Consider the following 16,722-nt stretch of genomic DNA (forward strand, 5'->3'; position numbering starts at 1 on the left):
AAGGTTTAGTGTATGAGACAAATTTACTTACGTTACAAAGACTAGAAAGCTAAGACTTGTAAATACTTGTTCTTCATGGGACAACGAAACTGAACATTAAGAGTGTTTTGTAAAAGCTTCTTTTGAACTAAAAGCATTAAAACACAGATAATATAAAACATTGAATTATAATGCAAATTTTATTGACATACATTGATAGTAAAGTTGCTTAATTAAATTTTTATTTAACTCAGTAAAACCTTGTGACATGCACAGAAAGGGGATATGTAACCATAGGGTTAAAATGAAAATCACTTTACACTCACTGCGGTCAACACTCTGACTCCACATATTCACAAAGTTATAGTAAGATAATTAATTAAAAATTCTGATTTTCTGTCTACAAAAGACTTGTAATGTTTACTAAAAGCTTGAACATTTTTGTGAAGATACACAAAACATGTTAAATTATGGAGACACTGATGGTCACATGGTCGGGGGAATTTACAGAGGCAGTTGCAAGGGGGTTAATGAAATGCATATCAAATCAAACTGTTAACATAATGACATTTTGAAATGTCTCCAAAGATGGGACTTTTATGGTGTTGTGATAAATGAGTCACATGACCAAGGACTTGGGAAAAAAAAGCTAGTCCTTTGTGTAAAATATAAGCATGAAGACAATGCTGAGACATCTTATCTATACAGTGCAAAGCTTTATGATGGCAAAGCCCATACAATTTCCCAACATTTGAAGAATACCTTTGACAAATTGAGAGTAGATATGAAACAAATGGTAACCTTATGTACAGATGGAGCTGCTACCATAGTAGATCATAGGGCTAGTGTAGGTGTGAAAATAAAGTAAAAATTTTTCCCCATTTGTCACAAAGGCATACTATATATGGCCCACACACTTGCATTGGGATATGTCGATGCCATCAAAAAACATTAAACCACTCAATTAAATATACAATTTAACAGTTTGTATTATTTCTTCAGCAGCTCTTCAGTAAGAACTGTAAAACTGCATAACTTTCAGAGCATTTTAAATGACAAAGAACTGCAAATTGAGAGATAGTTGAGCGTGAGAAGTGCAGTTGATGCTGTGTATCATAATTATTCTTCTGTTGTAGCAACAATTTATGAACTAGATACAACAGCTAAAATCACTACACACATACTTTAACAGCACTAAAATAGCTTTAATTACAAGCCTCATGTTAGATGTCCATAATGAAATTCAGGTGTTAAGTTAGAGGTTTCAGCATGAAATTCTGGTTGTCAATCAAGAGAGACCATTAGTTGAGTCTACTTTAGCTGGATTCCGTGAGCTAAAGAAAGGTGGTGAAAATTACAGGGAGATAGTAAGCACTTAGGAACATAAAGATGGGTGTATGAAAGGTGTAAAACTTTGTTTCAGAAGGGACTCTATCAGAAGAAAAGCAACTGATGAGTAAATACACAGACAGACTTCATCAGAACATCACTGATAAGCTTTCACAGCAAAATGAAATCATCGTTCATAATCTAGGATCCATACTGGAGCCTTCTGTTTTAGCAGTCTGATCTTGCAAATTTTTATGAAAATTTTACCAACATTTCTAATGACTGGGAAAAAAGTACTAAAACTGAAATGCTGCCTATATTTAACAAAATTGATTTTGTTCAAAATGAATGACTTAGGTTCTAAGGCATATTGAAAGACACACATAAAAACTCAAAACCTGAACATTTATGTAAAAGGAGTATTAAACTGCATGGTGATCAATTTCCTCATGTCAAAAATTGTGTCAACTAGCCATATACTCTTGTGTATCAAGAGTTAATTGTGAAAGAGCCCTTTCTGTACAAATCAGGATCAATATAAAATTCAGATGCTCTATTAAGGCCGAAAAATACTGTTTAACCCTATACTTACGGGCACCCTTTACTTCGCATGTCACAAAATTATATTTTTTACATTCAAAACAAAATTAAGCAATCTTATGATCAATGTAAGCCAATAAAATTAGCATTAAGTTTTATATTATCTAAGTTTTTATTCCTTTATTTCAAAGGAAAAATTCTTTAAATTTTAGTTTTGTGGTCACATGACCCACAAGTTCACAAAATCTTAAATTTTCATTTCTGTAGCTTGAATACTTCTTCATGTACACTATGCTTCCACATATAGACAGAAACTAGGTTAAATGCTCTGTTTAAACATTCTCATTTCAAGCTCCTTATGGCACAATCGCGGAAAGGAGAAATAAATTTCTTGGAATTCTTAACAAATGCCACACCCACTTTCTACACATAGAGTTGCAATTTCTCATCCAATTATACTAAGTTCAGCTAGATGTTTATAACCAATAGAAAAAGCACATTTTAAAATATCCTCTCCCAATAGATATTTTAAAATTGGCATGAAGAATTACACAGAGAACTAGTCAAACTGCTCTTGTCCTTGCTAGCACTTTAGCATTGTTTCTCACCTATAAATATGTTAGTTAGATAGACAATTAAATTGTTTTAAGGTTTTAGTTTAACATTTTAATTAATTATGTGTTATTTATGTCTTAAAATGCATATTAAAAAGTTTAACAAGTTTTTAAAATATAAGCCAAACTGCCTCAGTTCATCAGGCTTAGTGTAGTAGGCGAGTGTCCCAATATTCTGCCGATGATATTGTAATATTGCCTGGGGATGCCTGTTGACGTGTGTTACAATAAATAATAATGTTAAAAGACAGAAAAGGAAAATAAAACATCAAAATAAACTCTATATGAAAATGTCAAAACTTACAATTAAGAATATAACCAAAATATCTTTTAAGATTATTAGATAAAAAATTAAAATGTATGTACATTTTTTCTATTTTTAATTTTAAACATTTCATTGTACTAAACATTGATGATAATACTCGAAAATTCAGAGTCTGAGTGCAAATAACTAATAAAAAAATCTATCTCTAATTAAAATAATCTCATTCTTCGTGTACAAAATAATTGTAATCTTTAAAAAAATCTTACCAATGGATGTGATGTTAAGAAAGTTATTGTAAGTATTGTTGAACTGTGTATCATTCTTCATATGAGAATTAAGTCAAATGGGTACAAACCATTACCATGAAAAGTTAATGAGAATTGTAATGTTAGGTCCATACATTTTAATGTATGATCTCAGTCCAGTAATTGAAATGTGGGACAATGCTAAGAAAAGAAGAAAGACAAGGCATTCACAAACATACAACCAGAGAATTAAGAAAATTAAAAATAAATGTGTAAGTTGTATGTATGTTTCTGTAGTACTTTCTTTATGCCAAATACACAACAAGATTATATGGACACATTCAAACTCTTACAAATAATTCAGTCACTACATAAACCAACATACAGACACTTGTCTACGATATTGAATCACTGACCACCTTTGGCAGATACTGATAAGAGGCAAAATTTGATCAGTACTATACTGATCATGGCAAAAATGCTCTGGAGAATTTAATTTGTAGCACAATCAAATGCAGATATGGAAGCAAATACAACTACAATGTCTGATGCCACATAAGAACTTGACAAAAGACAAAATCAAGCAAAATAATACAACAAATTTTTGGCAAGAACTTAAATTCGACATCTTTCAGGCCTCAAAGAATTTTTGGGGTCTGAAAGACAACCCAGGATGCTCAGAAACTTTTGTTTCTCTTCACCCCACAAGAGACAAATTGTTAATGCCACAAAAATTTGGATGAGAAGTACCCTCTGTGCTTAATTTTGGTAGAGCACCTTGTTCGAGATTTGTGGAAACATTTTATGTGCTAACTCGAGCAGAGAGAGAAAGCCATGAAGAAACTGTCATTCAGTTGACAAAGCCAATGCACGTGTATTTGTTGCTGCACGTAGTGATGACGTCAGCAAGAAGTGAATAGTTGAGATGAGAAGAGAGAAGCAGAACAAAGTACACGAGTTTCTGTTTGACTGGTTTTTAAAAATTTCATGTACATTTATAATGAAAGCTCTGTAAAGTTAACGTAAGATTATATCCAAGGCTAGTGGACTTGCAAGAGAAACAGCCCTATTTAAGGGGCTGGGATAGAATTATTCAATGTCCTGGTTGATTTTAATGCAGGAGTAAACTGGAGTGCTTGGAGAAAACCTGCTTTCATGGGCCAGGTGCCAAATAATCTACCTGACCCATGCCCAAGATGTGAAGCTGAAAGGGAAAAGAAGTTTGTTAGCATATAAATATTTATTTTAACACTCTATTGCATTGGTCTTAGGATGTATTGGCTTGTGGTTTTATGTAGTTTAGAGGTGATGTTATGTTTGCCATGTAGCGGGTGTGGCTGCTAATGTTTGAAAGGTGCTGGTATGACTGTTGTGTGTGTGTGTGTGTGTGTGTGTGTGTGTGTGCGACTTATTGTAGTATTTTTGTGCTAGTTTATGGATGCATTCTTTGGTGGACAGTAAGTCTGTGAGATTGCTGACATATTCATTGGGGAGAGGTGTATTTAGGGTCAGACATGTTACAAGTGACACGACATCTATATTTATATAGGGGTGTAATGTAAGCTTTGTAGATTTTGATGATAGTATGGCATTTTTGAGAATGATGCTGAAGTGAGTTGTCCAGATCATGCACATATTCAGTGTTATTCATAAAAATTTAGTTGTTTTCTTAAATGTGATAGGGGTATTAATAAGAACAACAGATACAAGTTATCATCCCAACCTGCAATGCAATCCATGTTATTAAGAAAAACAAGGAACGTGATTCAACATGTGATCAAAAGATTGTTTTTACACAGTTGGCTAGTTCTCTCTCTCTCTCTATTTGTTAATATGGTAGTAAAGGCTGTGCCCTCCCTGTACTTTAGCCACTGTGGCTGACATCCTTTTGTTTTGCCCTTGCCCTGTGGTGTGTACTGAATGGATTGATTCATTTGGGGAACAAAGAAGCCTAAGACAACGAATCAACTGCTGATGTTTATGATTGGGAAGTTGGTCCCTATCTATCACAACTTCAACTTGATTTTAAAAAATCCTACAGAAACCTTAACATGGTATTTTTCAGAAGATGGTGAGATTTTGACATCATCAATGAAAAAAAGAAACAGAATGACAAGAGACAAGAGTGAGCAACAACCATTAAACCAAATTTCCTGAAGAAATACCAGGAGAATTCCACTGGACTGGCTAAAAATACTTTCTTGAAATATGGTCATGTATCATAGAAAATGAATTTACAACCAAATGTATGCAGAAAGTTAGGTAAAAAAGTAGTTCATTGGAACATCTAAAGATAAGATTCTGATATAAGACTTGAAGTTACAGAAAACAAAAGTGAAACGTATTTGTTACTATAACTGAAGGTTGAAATAATGATTCACCTACTTGTGGTTTACTACTACTTGAAAATGATGATGATCCAGTTGTTCCCAGTTGCTGAAAAATTATAATTACCATTTATTTTTTTGTCAAGATCGTTACAAAATCACTAAAGATACATTAAACAGCTTACTTTACAAGATGGAAGGCAGCTAGTGAACACCACTCACTGACAACTCTTGGGCTATTCTTTACCAGCAAATATAGGATTGATTGTAACATTAAAACACCCTCACAGTTGAGCAATCAAGCATGTTTCGTGATAGGGCACTCGTTCCTGCAACCCACAGGTTGTGAACGAGTGCCCTAACCACCAGTCTCACTACGTGCTTTTATTGCTACTTAACCAAATACAATAATAGTACATTTACATTGAAAGATAAATCTTGCTCAATAAAATAGAAACATTTGTAGCAAATGCTTTACAAAAGAATCCAAAATGTATTTCAAGTTCAATAACAACATACAATGCTTACAACTTACATCATTTAAAGAAGAATATCATCATTTCTGAGAGACAGTTTTTCACCAACATAGACAATTTCAAATAGATTTGATAACTGTTTAACACTTTTGCTACAGGCATCTTTTTCTATACATGCCATGAGGTTTTAGTGAGTTATATTCAAAATTTAATTATACTACTTTCTTACCATGGTACAGATAAATTCGGCATAAAAACATAGCTAGTAATCCAAGTTTTAATCCTATATATGTTTTAAGTTCTTAATTTTATAAGAAAATATACAAACAATCTCACATTTCACCTAGTATGAGAATTATGATATTTTCTCTCTAGGCATCCCCTCTTCTCTAATTTATATACCACCCCTCCAGGAAGTATGACATTTAATGTAAATTACTCATTTTACTCATGATTACTCTCAGGCAAAGCATAATTTTTATAGTCTTCTATTTTATTCAGTTACAAAGTCATAAAATAGAAAATTAGACCCCTCTTACCATGCCCACCTGTCACATCCTCTCTCTCACAAATTATCAATAGTTCTCTCTGACATTTAATACTATATTATTTATAAGCAGTAGAAAGCCGAGGTTGTAATCTATTAAATGATGTATTATACTATATTGGCTTCTGTACAGAGTTTTGTCTATTGTTTAATGAAGATGACAAACAACTTCAGAAATATATTTAATTACTTGTACCCGATGTTTCGGCTTACGCCTTTATCAAGGGTCTATTATGAATGTCACAGGTTACCAAACATTTTAAATGATAGTAACTGAAAATGAAAGAAAGCTACAACAATATAACGGAAAAGTATATGTGATACATATATAGTCGAACAGTTTTGAGTTGTTGATCATAAAAATATAAATACTGATAATAATAACATAAAAATAGATAAAATCATAATGATAAAATTAATAATAATAATAATAAAATGTTAAAGGGCCAGGCATTGTACCAATTAATAGAATGGTGTCTGGAGTGAATCAAAAGGGATTCGAGGAAATTGTCTGATTGAAATTTTAAAAACTTGTGACAATTTCCTCAACAGAAAATAGAATGAATCACTTTTGATTCAATCCAGACACCTTTCTATTTATAGGTAAAATGCCTGGCCCCTTGAACATTTTATTATTATTATTATTAATTTTAACTATTTTTTATGTTATTATTATCACTTTCTATATTTTTATGATCAACGATTCAAAACTGTTCGACTATACTCATATCACGTACACTTTTTCATGATATTGTTGTAGCAGTATCTTGTTTTCTGTTACTATAGTTTAAAATCAGTTTGGTAACCTGTGACGTTCATAGACCCTTGATAAAGACATAAGCAAAACATCAGGTACAAGTAATTAAACATTTTTCTGAAGATCTTTGTCATCTTCATTAAAAAATGGTTTCTATCCTTCAGTCAGCATTGAAAATTTTAGAAAACAGTAACAGTCTATTTCACTTCCAGTTCAAACTATATTCTTACAAGAAACACATTGATGAGATTAGCTAAATTTTTAATGGTTCCTATAGCACAGTTACTAAGCCAGAAAAAGTGTATTAGTTATGGAACATTGTCTGTTTTTACATGTTATTATTCTGTGTTCTTTAGTACATTATGTACTTAAATAGAAAATTATTTAGTGCAGTAGTACCATCAGTATAAAAAAAGCAGGGTTAAGTGCCATCAATAGTTGACAGCAAAAAAAACCCAAAAAACCCAGGTATGTACTTTATTTCTTGTTTTTCATGTGTATTCTTTATTTATTATAACAAAAGTAACTAAAATGTAAAAATTAGAAACTTTTTAGGTTATATTTGTTAAAATAAAGAATTATAATAATAATAAAAAAAAATGTTTTCACCAGGTATGCTCGCAAGCTTGTGCATTAAGTAATTCAATAGGGTAACATGAGCAACACATATGCCAAAAGATTTACAACTTATATGGCCCAAATATTAATTAGACATGGTTCAAAGGGCAATAAAACAATAAAATTTAAGTGTAAACAGATGTATACTATTATGAGTTTAAAATTATTTAGGATAAACTAATGTAGTTTCATGTTACAATCTGAAGTTATTCTGGAAAGAAAAAAGAGTAATCTAGATTTATTTCAATTTTCTTGGTGGTTGCGAGGTCAGTCAAAATGACCAACCTCATGTATATATATATAGTTAGGGTAAAGACAGTTAAAATATAAAGTTTTACTGAAATAAGAACGTTTGAAATATATTTAGGAGGTTTTAGAGATCATGCAAATTACATCTGAGATTTTTGAGATGAAGAAAAGTATTTTTAACCTTAACATGAAAATTATTTTGCATTCAGAGAAGTTAACACTTTGACTCCATGTATTCTAAGATAAATTTTTAGCAAAAATACTTCATTAAAAATTCAGATTTTTTTTGTACATATGACTTAATGATTACTGAAAGCTTCCAAAATTTCATGAAGATACAAAAAAAATGTTAGAAGTTATAGTATGGAAACTATAAAGGTCAATTTGGGGCAAAGAACTTGGCTGATTCGACTGAGCCCATAGCAAGAGAGTTAAGTGATTTTGGAGCATACAAAAAGAGCAATCACTTACTGAATTTAGTCCTGTCTTAGCTGTATCTAATTTCTGTTTCTTCCGAGGACCAATGGCTAAAAGAGCTGTCATGTTAGCTTCTCTTTGTCTCATCTCTTCCAACTCTGCTCGTTGCAGCTGTTAAAAAAACAATCGTAACTGTGTTCATAATGTAAATCCTGTGAGATAAATGTTGACATTTCAAAAAAGTAAAAAGCATAAAAATTTACTTATATATATATATATTCAATTGCTACCTCACAATTTAATTATATTGTTCTACATAATTTTCAACTTTTTTTTATATATTTATGTCTGTGGTGTGTAATAATGTCATTCTACGAATGGAAAAAAATGTCAACAGACACATTCACCAATGCTGTATTAGTCTGCAAACATTTAATTTCTGATAAATTAAAAAAAAAACAGTTCCTGTAAATTTCTTTATGCAGAAACAGAAGAGCTATTTGTGGTGTGTTAGGACAGCTGTTAAAAAATGGGTTACTGGTTTCAGGTATTAGTTTAAACAAAATATCAGGTATTAATATTAACAAAATTAATTGACATAAAGACTGCTGTCTAGATTGTATCATACAGAGAAAAGAAGACAAAATGTAAATATTTATGTAACCAGGACCTTGCATACACCTTAAGTGAGTGAACGTTAAAGAAACTAACCTCCTTGGCTTTCAGTTTCAGTTTCATCTTATCTGGATCTTCAACTTTAGAACGACTCTATAAGAGAGGATATGAATATACCTGCTGTGAACACTTTGAATTTCGGCAAAATAAAATGGACTTTATGTGAAAATTTTAATATATATGCTTTATAAAACATGAATTTACATCAATCAATATAATACATGAAACCACTTGTAGGAATGATCTACTATGGAAGAATTGATATTTAGGAAATCAAAGTAAATATACATGATTCTGAGGAAAAGTTAGATATTAAAGTTATTCAACTGATGAATTTACTGAAACAGAAGTTCATATATATTGATGGTACAATTTAAAATGTTAATAGATTGATTTAACAAATAAATGGTTTAAGTAACAATTTTTTAATACATTGCTCTCCTTAACTTTTACACCAGTAGTTTCAGCAATATATAAAAGCCATTACACATTACACAATTAAGAAACTTCAATGACAGACAAAAAAAATTTAATTTTGCACAGTACTTTTTATGCAACTAAGTTCAATAGTCATTCGACAGCATTTAGTGCTTAGGTTTTCTGTTAGTGCACCGCTGCTTTTTAAAATGCAATTCAGAAATCCTCAACTAATTTGAGGCTTTATGAGACTGGATATAATCTTAGCACAAACATTACGTACACTAGAATCTCAAAATTTTTTATGATGTATCATTTGTTTAACATTTTAGACAAACAAACAACAATACAGAATTATTACCTTGGCAGCCTTCATTAAAATTTCTCTCTCTTGTTCTTCGTGTCTCTTTTTTTCTAGCCTATCCAACTCTTCTAGGTATTTTAATTGACTCCTAACATCTTGAGTGACTTCATACCTTGGGTCATTCTACATAAATTAAAAAATGGCATGCATGTATTAAAGAAAACAAACAGTAAACATCACAGTTGTACAATGGTTAATACTAATAAAATAAAACTGTTCTTAATACATTCAACATGTTCAGTTCTCAAAGATGTTTAAACAACAAACATTACATGCAACATTTTCAGAGGGTGTTTATATACATATATATTCATTTTTGTTAATATAAAAATCACCACTCTGAGGAAACATTAAAAAAATATATATGAAATATAGAATGATAATCTATAAACATAAATAAATATTAACTCAAACCTTAGCATTATTGTGGTTTCCTGATAAGGTTTGGTTTTCTAATTATGATTAATTTTCTCATATCTAACAATGTTTTAGAAGCTTACTCAGAATCTCTCAAGTTCCTTATAAAATTCTGAGTAATCTGATACTTCCTTCACGTTTATAGAACTACAGGCAAACCAAAAGGTTAACTTTAAAAGATTTGGGGTCATTAAGGCTAACTTGGCAGCCTCATTCTTAATTATTTTTAACTTAAAAAAAAAATTTGAACAATATTGCATTGCATGGACAAAATAACAGAAACCTTAACCTCGTATTGAACTGCCTCAAAATGTACCTAATTAACAGCTTGTATATGTTATGGCATGGAGTCTATCAGATCCTGTAGATATAAGGTTTGATATTTCCCCATTCTTCATGTAGTAGCATCTTCAAATTGTTAGAGTTTGATAGAGGCAGGGTATATTCCCTGGGCTGATGGGGATTATGACAATCAGAACAGAAGGCAAGTGTCTGTGTCATAATCTTTAAACTAAGCCTGTTTCATGTTCCTCAAACCAACCACTGATAAAAAAAAAAAAAGCATGATGACTGGTGGCATTGTCATGTTGAATCAGCCCACTTCTGTTGGAAATGACACTCAGATATCCATAAGATATAATGCAACCCACAAGAAGAACTGGGAATCTAAGCCACACCTAGAAAATGACCTCATTACTATTATCCCACTTCCAGCAGCCTGCACAGTTAAAACAAAACAGGAAGAAATTGTAGCCTGGTGAGATTGTTGCCACAACTTTACCCCACCCACTACCCATACAAAACTGTTCATATCAGTTTCATCAAATCACATAACAAGTTTCCAATCAATCTCAATTCTTGGTGCCCTTTGTATTACTGAAGCCATTTTCAATATGTTGCAGCAAAAATGTGTGGTTTGTGTAAAGATGCATGACAACCATACCTTATTTCTTGCAGTTCTCTATACATGGTTCTGAAAGACATTGAAGTCCCCAAACCATATCTATGGGACCACACAATCTTTCTTATTTCCTAGCAGCCTTATTATTTTTATTTAAATATTTATCCACTGGCTGGTGTTTTCTGAGATAATAACTACGTAGAATAAACTAAAACAACTTTCTTCCATATCTCAGTTAACTGTTTTCTCAGTAACGGCTCATGCTAATCCGGCTTCAACAACAATGTCTTTTTCAAAGTTTGTTAAATCTAGTCAACAGTCCATCATCATTGTATCAGATACTCCACATTCTCATGGAATAGCTTTATATACTTTTATGAAGGCCATATGTCACATAATGTAACAGAACACACAGTCTGCATTTACAGAACATGCATTCTATTCACTTTAACCCTATGCATATGGGCTTGGTAAATTTGACTGACACTGTAACCATGAAATTATAAATACTATAATACTGAATGTACTAAATGTATTTTTAAGAAATTGGGCAAGCTTTTGGTAAACATTACAAGCTTAATGTACATAAAAAAAAACAAGTTTCTTTACTAGTGTAGTTTTACTAAAGATTCATTTAAAAATTTACCAAGCCTTTACTGAGTCAGTCTGAGTGGAAGGTGATTTTCATCATAAGAATGAAAATGCTACCTTTCACCATAGTTTTGATATTTGACTTACATAACCTCTAGAACCTCCTAGTTGAGTATATAGTTATTTTGCTAAAACTTTGTATATTTAATAGTTATTTTGTCTATGCTACCACTAATTGTAGCAAAATCAGCAATGTAGGATAAAATGAAGTTTAAAAATATAAAATAAAATCAATAATATTTTTTTCTCTCCAGAATTACTTTATATAATAGCAGACATTATAATTTTCCTATACTGGAAATGTATTTCCATTAGATACTTACCTCCACTAACAGATATAGCTATTCTCATTCAGTGCTGCCCTCTATATGCAAAAAAATTTTTCATACATGCCACAGGCCTTGTGCTCCCACACATGTAAATCATCATGCAACAACCCTCCACCAATAGGAGTGTGACGCACGTAACTCCTACTATTTGATTCTACCAAACTATCACTATCTGCAGAAAATGGAAGCACCAATTGTCGGTGTGTGTGTGTGGGGGGGGGGAGAAGTGTGAATGGAGGTAAGTACCTATCAGGAATAAATTTTCAGTATAGGAAAATTATTACTTCCAATACGATACATTACCCCCGCTTACACAAATAGCTAGAATCCCACATTAAATAAGTAGAGGGACTGGTGCAAGGGAAAGAAAGAAGCACCCGAAGAACACCTGAAAAGGGGAGATCCTCAAATTAGAGGATCCTATGTGAGAGAGTTCATTACTTCTGTACCAGGTAAACCCTATGCCCAGTGTGGAAAGAAGTGTTGTAAACATGGCCGGAAAATGGGAGGAGCACATCCAAAAGGGAGGAAACAAAGTTTGGATAGGGAACCGAACCACCTGATATAGAAATCTCAATCCCTCTGTAATGAAGCAAATATATTGAGAGGAAAAACCTATAAGCAATTTTGTGGAACACCCCCATCTCAACAGTGTACATTTAGTGGCCATGGAAATTATAACTGTTAAGTCATCCTGGCCTTACAGTGCAGATTTCATTAGTTCAAGTACATCCAGACAGGCATCACTCACCACAGAGCTGGATACATAAAGAAAAAAAAAGGGACATGCCCCTAAAAATAAGAGGTATATATACAAAAAGATAACTTACCCAGTCACAGTCTCACCAAAGTCTGAAGAATGGCAACAGGTGGAAGATGATAACCTAACAAGGAAGAAATATCTTTCTGATGCAGATAGTGAGATATGAATGTATGCAGTGTGGTCCACATGCCTGATTGAAGAATATCCTCTAATGAACAATAGAGATGAGATGTCAGGGAAAAGGTAAGGTGCCTAATCTAGTGAGAAAACACCTGGAACAAATTACAGGAAGAAGGAGACAAGAATAAGCCAATCAAATGAAAAGCTGAGCCCAAATGGTAAGGGTGGAAGGAGAAAGGTCACAAGGATAATTGCCAAAGAATGCAGAGGTGGGAATGGGCACCATGGAAGAAAACCATGTAGGCAATATAACAACAAAGAGCATGTATGGGACATGGTAGTCTATTTGGATCAGACTGGGAAATGGAAGGAAGGGAAATCAGTGAGAAGGAAAAATTACCCTCACAAGCTACCAAGATTTTGTGAAGCTCGATTCAGGTAAAGGGCAACATATGTGAAATGATACAGGGTACATAAAACATTGATGGCAAATAAATCCAACCAACAATGTCCATAGGTCAAGAGGATAAGGAAATAAGTCTTAAAGGATAAGTGAAAAATCGAACATGAGGACAGAGGTTCAAATGGAGGTAAAGTAAGGCAGTGAAAACCCACACTGACATCCTAATCTGGAAGGACCACACACTTAGGAGGTCGACTAATCTGGAAGAAATGCAACAACAATGAGAGGATAGGAGAGGTAAAAAACTTTATGGGAAAAAGGAAAATGTGGGATAAGGCAGCCCAATAACCTACGATCAAGGAGTTAAAAAGTCTCCTGATCAAACAGCCAAGTAAGGAAATAACAGTGGGTCAAGCAGGTGAAAACCCAAAAACCAATGGTGGAAAATGTTCCGCATACACTGATAAACATCCATAGAGGAAGGCCTAATGGAACATGCTAAAAATGAAATGACTCACTGTGACAATCTGGATCTTCTCACCAAGGACTGGATAAAAACCATGCATAAGGACAGAGGGTAGGAAGGGCTGGATGAAATGCTGATGACTGAAGTTGACAATGAAGAGATGTGCCAGCCAGTAAGGAGCAATCAGAGGACTTATTACAGAGTGGTGTGGATGATTGAAATCACTCTGGGAAGGAGATGGATGCAAGGATACACATAAAGGTATTTGTTGGTCCAATCCTAGTTGAATGCATCAACAACCAATGCAAGTGGATAAGGAACCAGAGACCAAAACAGAGGTAAACTGGTATTGAGAGATGTCGCAAATACATACAGGTAAGGAGTACACCATCGAAGGCATAACCACTGGAAAATGTAAGGATCGAGAGACCACTCCGTTGGATATATTTTGTCCAGTCGTGAAAGACAATCCATGACAAGGTTGAATACACCCAGAACATGACAAACAAGGAGACAAATACTGAGTGTGTGGGCCCAAAAAAGGAAATCCAAGATTCAACCACAAAGGGAACGAGAACAGGTGCCGCCTTGGTGATTGATATAAAATACCACCATAAGGCTTGGAAAGAGATGAACAAGAATTAGTAATAGGGAATTGTCTAGGCTCAGAATGAGACAAATGATCAACCAAAGATGAAAGGGTTGACTGCTGCCTCACAGATTCCACACAGGATTCTAAAGTCTCAGGAATATCCCCTATAGTTCCTATAGTTTTGAAAGGAATGTATAGTTTGTAGTTGTCAAAATATCTATGTAGTAGAATATTTCATATGACATAAGGAAAAAACATCACTTGTAACAGATTGATTTTCTTTGAAATTTTTGTTCCATTCAGAATTTACTTGCTTGTAGTTTCAAACTGGTAATGAAACTAAATCAGATATTTTAAATTTAACTTCCAATGATATAAAGGTAAAATTATATTTCTAATGATACCTTCTTCAACACGGTAATTACATCTGAGAAACTGTACATTCAGTTACTTGGTAGGTAAGCAGGCACAATTTTCTTTGTCCATGATATAGAGATAAACCAATATATATTTTTAGAACTTTTAATTTGGAATAAGTGCAATGTCTGATAACATATCAAATGGATTTACTTTTTGCTACAATACTAGTGTTCAAAAATAATGGTGTCTCAACATTATCGATATCACAGAACAAAGTTCTCCTAATTAAATAATATACAAAACATTGTGTAGTTGTTACTTAAGTAATCTAGATCCAAAGGAAAGCTATCACATAACAAGTTTGCAAGATGTGGATATATACAGAAAATCTCATACAACTTCAAACATACTTTTACATTTTCTAAACGATGTTCTGCTATGATACCAAGCCTTTCAACCAGGTTTTTAATTCTTTCTTCTGTTCCATGGGATACAAGGGCTACAACATCTGGTGATACCTCATTCAGACCATGGTGAGCAGCTAGAAAAAACAACAACATTCAAAACTGATTTTCTAGTTCCTGGTGCACTATTAATATCTTTTAATTTTTAGTAATTATAATTTAGTAAACCAATTTATCATTTTAAAAAAATCATAATAGGAACATGCACAATTATAAAGCTAGATGAAAAACTAAATCCCAACTGCAAATACTAATAAACACAATAACAAATTTGTCCAAAAGATGCTTATTTTCGAATCAGAATGTTTTAAGATACAAATTATGTCTTCAACCAGATAAAGCGACTTATGACTACACATTCCTTAGAACAATGTAAACAATTTTACTTATGACAAAGAACAAATGTCAGAAATATGATGACTAGAGCAGGGCAGGTCACTAGAATAGATATATACATAATAACTTTGCCAAGAAAAAAATGGTGGTAAGAGAGAGAGAGTATGGCATTAGTATCATCATCAATAAAGATGTAACTTTCATGGGGTTCAGCCTTATGGTAATGAAAGATTCATTATAATTTAGCTTCATGGTCATCCTTTCAATATCACATTTAGGTCTATGTTCTAATGTTAACTACAACTGATGATGTTATTGAAGTATTCTGTGAAGAAGCTGAAGGTACCTTAGATAATATCTCTAATAGAGATTTGTTCATTGTCATAAGAGACTGAAATGCAACAACAGGGTGATATAACACCAAGCCAAAAATCATCTAAAGGCATGGACTTCGTGTCCAGAATAAGCATGGTGAGAGGGTCGGAGATTTTTTGTAAATCTAATTATTTAATCATGGGCAATACAAAGTTTAGCAGCATCTGCATAGGTGACAGACATGGATGAGCACAAATGATACATCTAGAAACCCAACTGACTACATTTTGATGGAAAGGAAATAAGAGATTACTGTTGCTCAGCATTCATAGAAGATTAAAAGTAAATTTTGCTAGTAAGCTTCAAGCTAAGAGTTATTTGCCTAAATCTCAAATTGATGGAAAAGATGAATGTAGCACTACCAATATCATACAATATGTTATTCACCGTTAGCATGAAAAGCTAGTTTGAACTGCTACTCAGGAATGTGGATAAAGAGCAAATGCTGAATGAATTGTGAGAAGAAATAAAGAAATCTATTTTGTCTGCTACTCAAGAGACACGTAACAGGGAAAAAGCAAAGCAAGCAGCCATGGATATCACAGGCTACAATGAACTGGGCAGATGAGAGACAGACAACAAAGGGAAAAGAGATGAATGACAGCTCCTTAAAAGAAAGGTCATAAGAACAGTTAGAGTAGACCAGAATGACTTTGCAGAAAGGAGGCATGAAGAGATCAAACAACCCAGTTCTGCCATGAAGAAAGTATTTGGATTTATGAAAGA

At 33.0% G+C, this 16,722-nt stretch overlaps 1 protein-coding gene across 2 annotated transcripts in view; it reads right to left on the reverse strand.

Annotated features, from left to right (window-relative positions):
* LOC106464205 (transcription initiation factor TFIID subunit 4-like) overlaps positions 1-16,722 on the reverse strand; it is a 64,335-nt gene that overhangs the window by 11,266 nt on the left and 36,347 nt on the right. The window contains exons 12-16 of one of the 2 annotated variants that reach the window (XM_013924334.2): positions 15,232-15,362; positions 9,817-9,942; positions 9,075-9,131; positions 8,418-8,534; positions 5,358-5,408 (exon numbers count right to left, since the gene is read on the reverse strand). In XM_013924334.2, the coding sequence (XP_013779788.2) occupies positions 5,358-5,408; positions 8,418-8,534; positions 9,075-9,131; positions 9,817-9,942; positions 15,232-15,362 (482 nt within the window). The remainder of the gene's footprint in view (positions 1-5,357; positions 5,409-8,417; positions 8,535-9,074; positions 9,132-9,816; positions 9,943-15,231; positions 15,363-16,722) is intronic. The other variant, XM_022391909.1, reaches the window with a different exon arrangement.

Source organism: Limulus polyphemus, unplaced genomic scaffold (genome assembly GCF_000517525.1).
Source record: "Limulus polyphemus unplaced genomic scaffold, Limulus_polyphemus-2.1.2 Scaffold1587, whole genome shotgun sequence".
Classification (NCBI taxonomy): domain Eukaryota; kingdom Metazoa; phylum Arthropoda; class Merostomata; order Xiphosura; family Limulidae; genus Limulus; species Limulus polyphemus.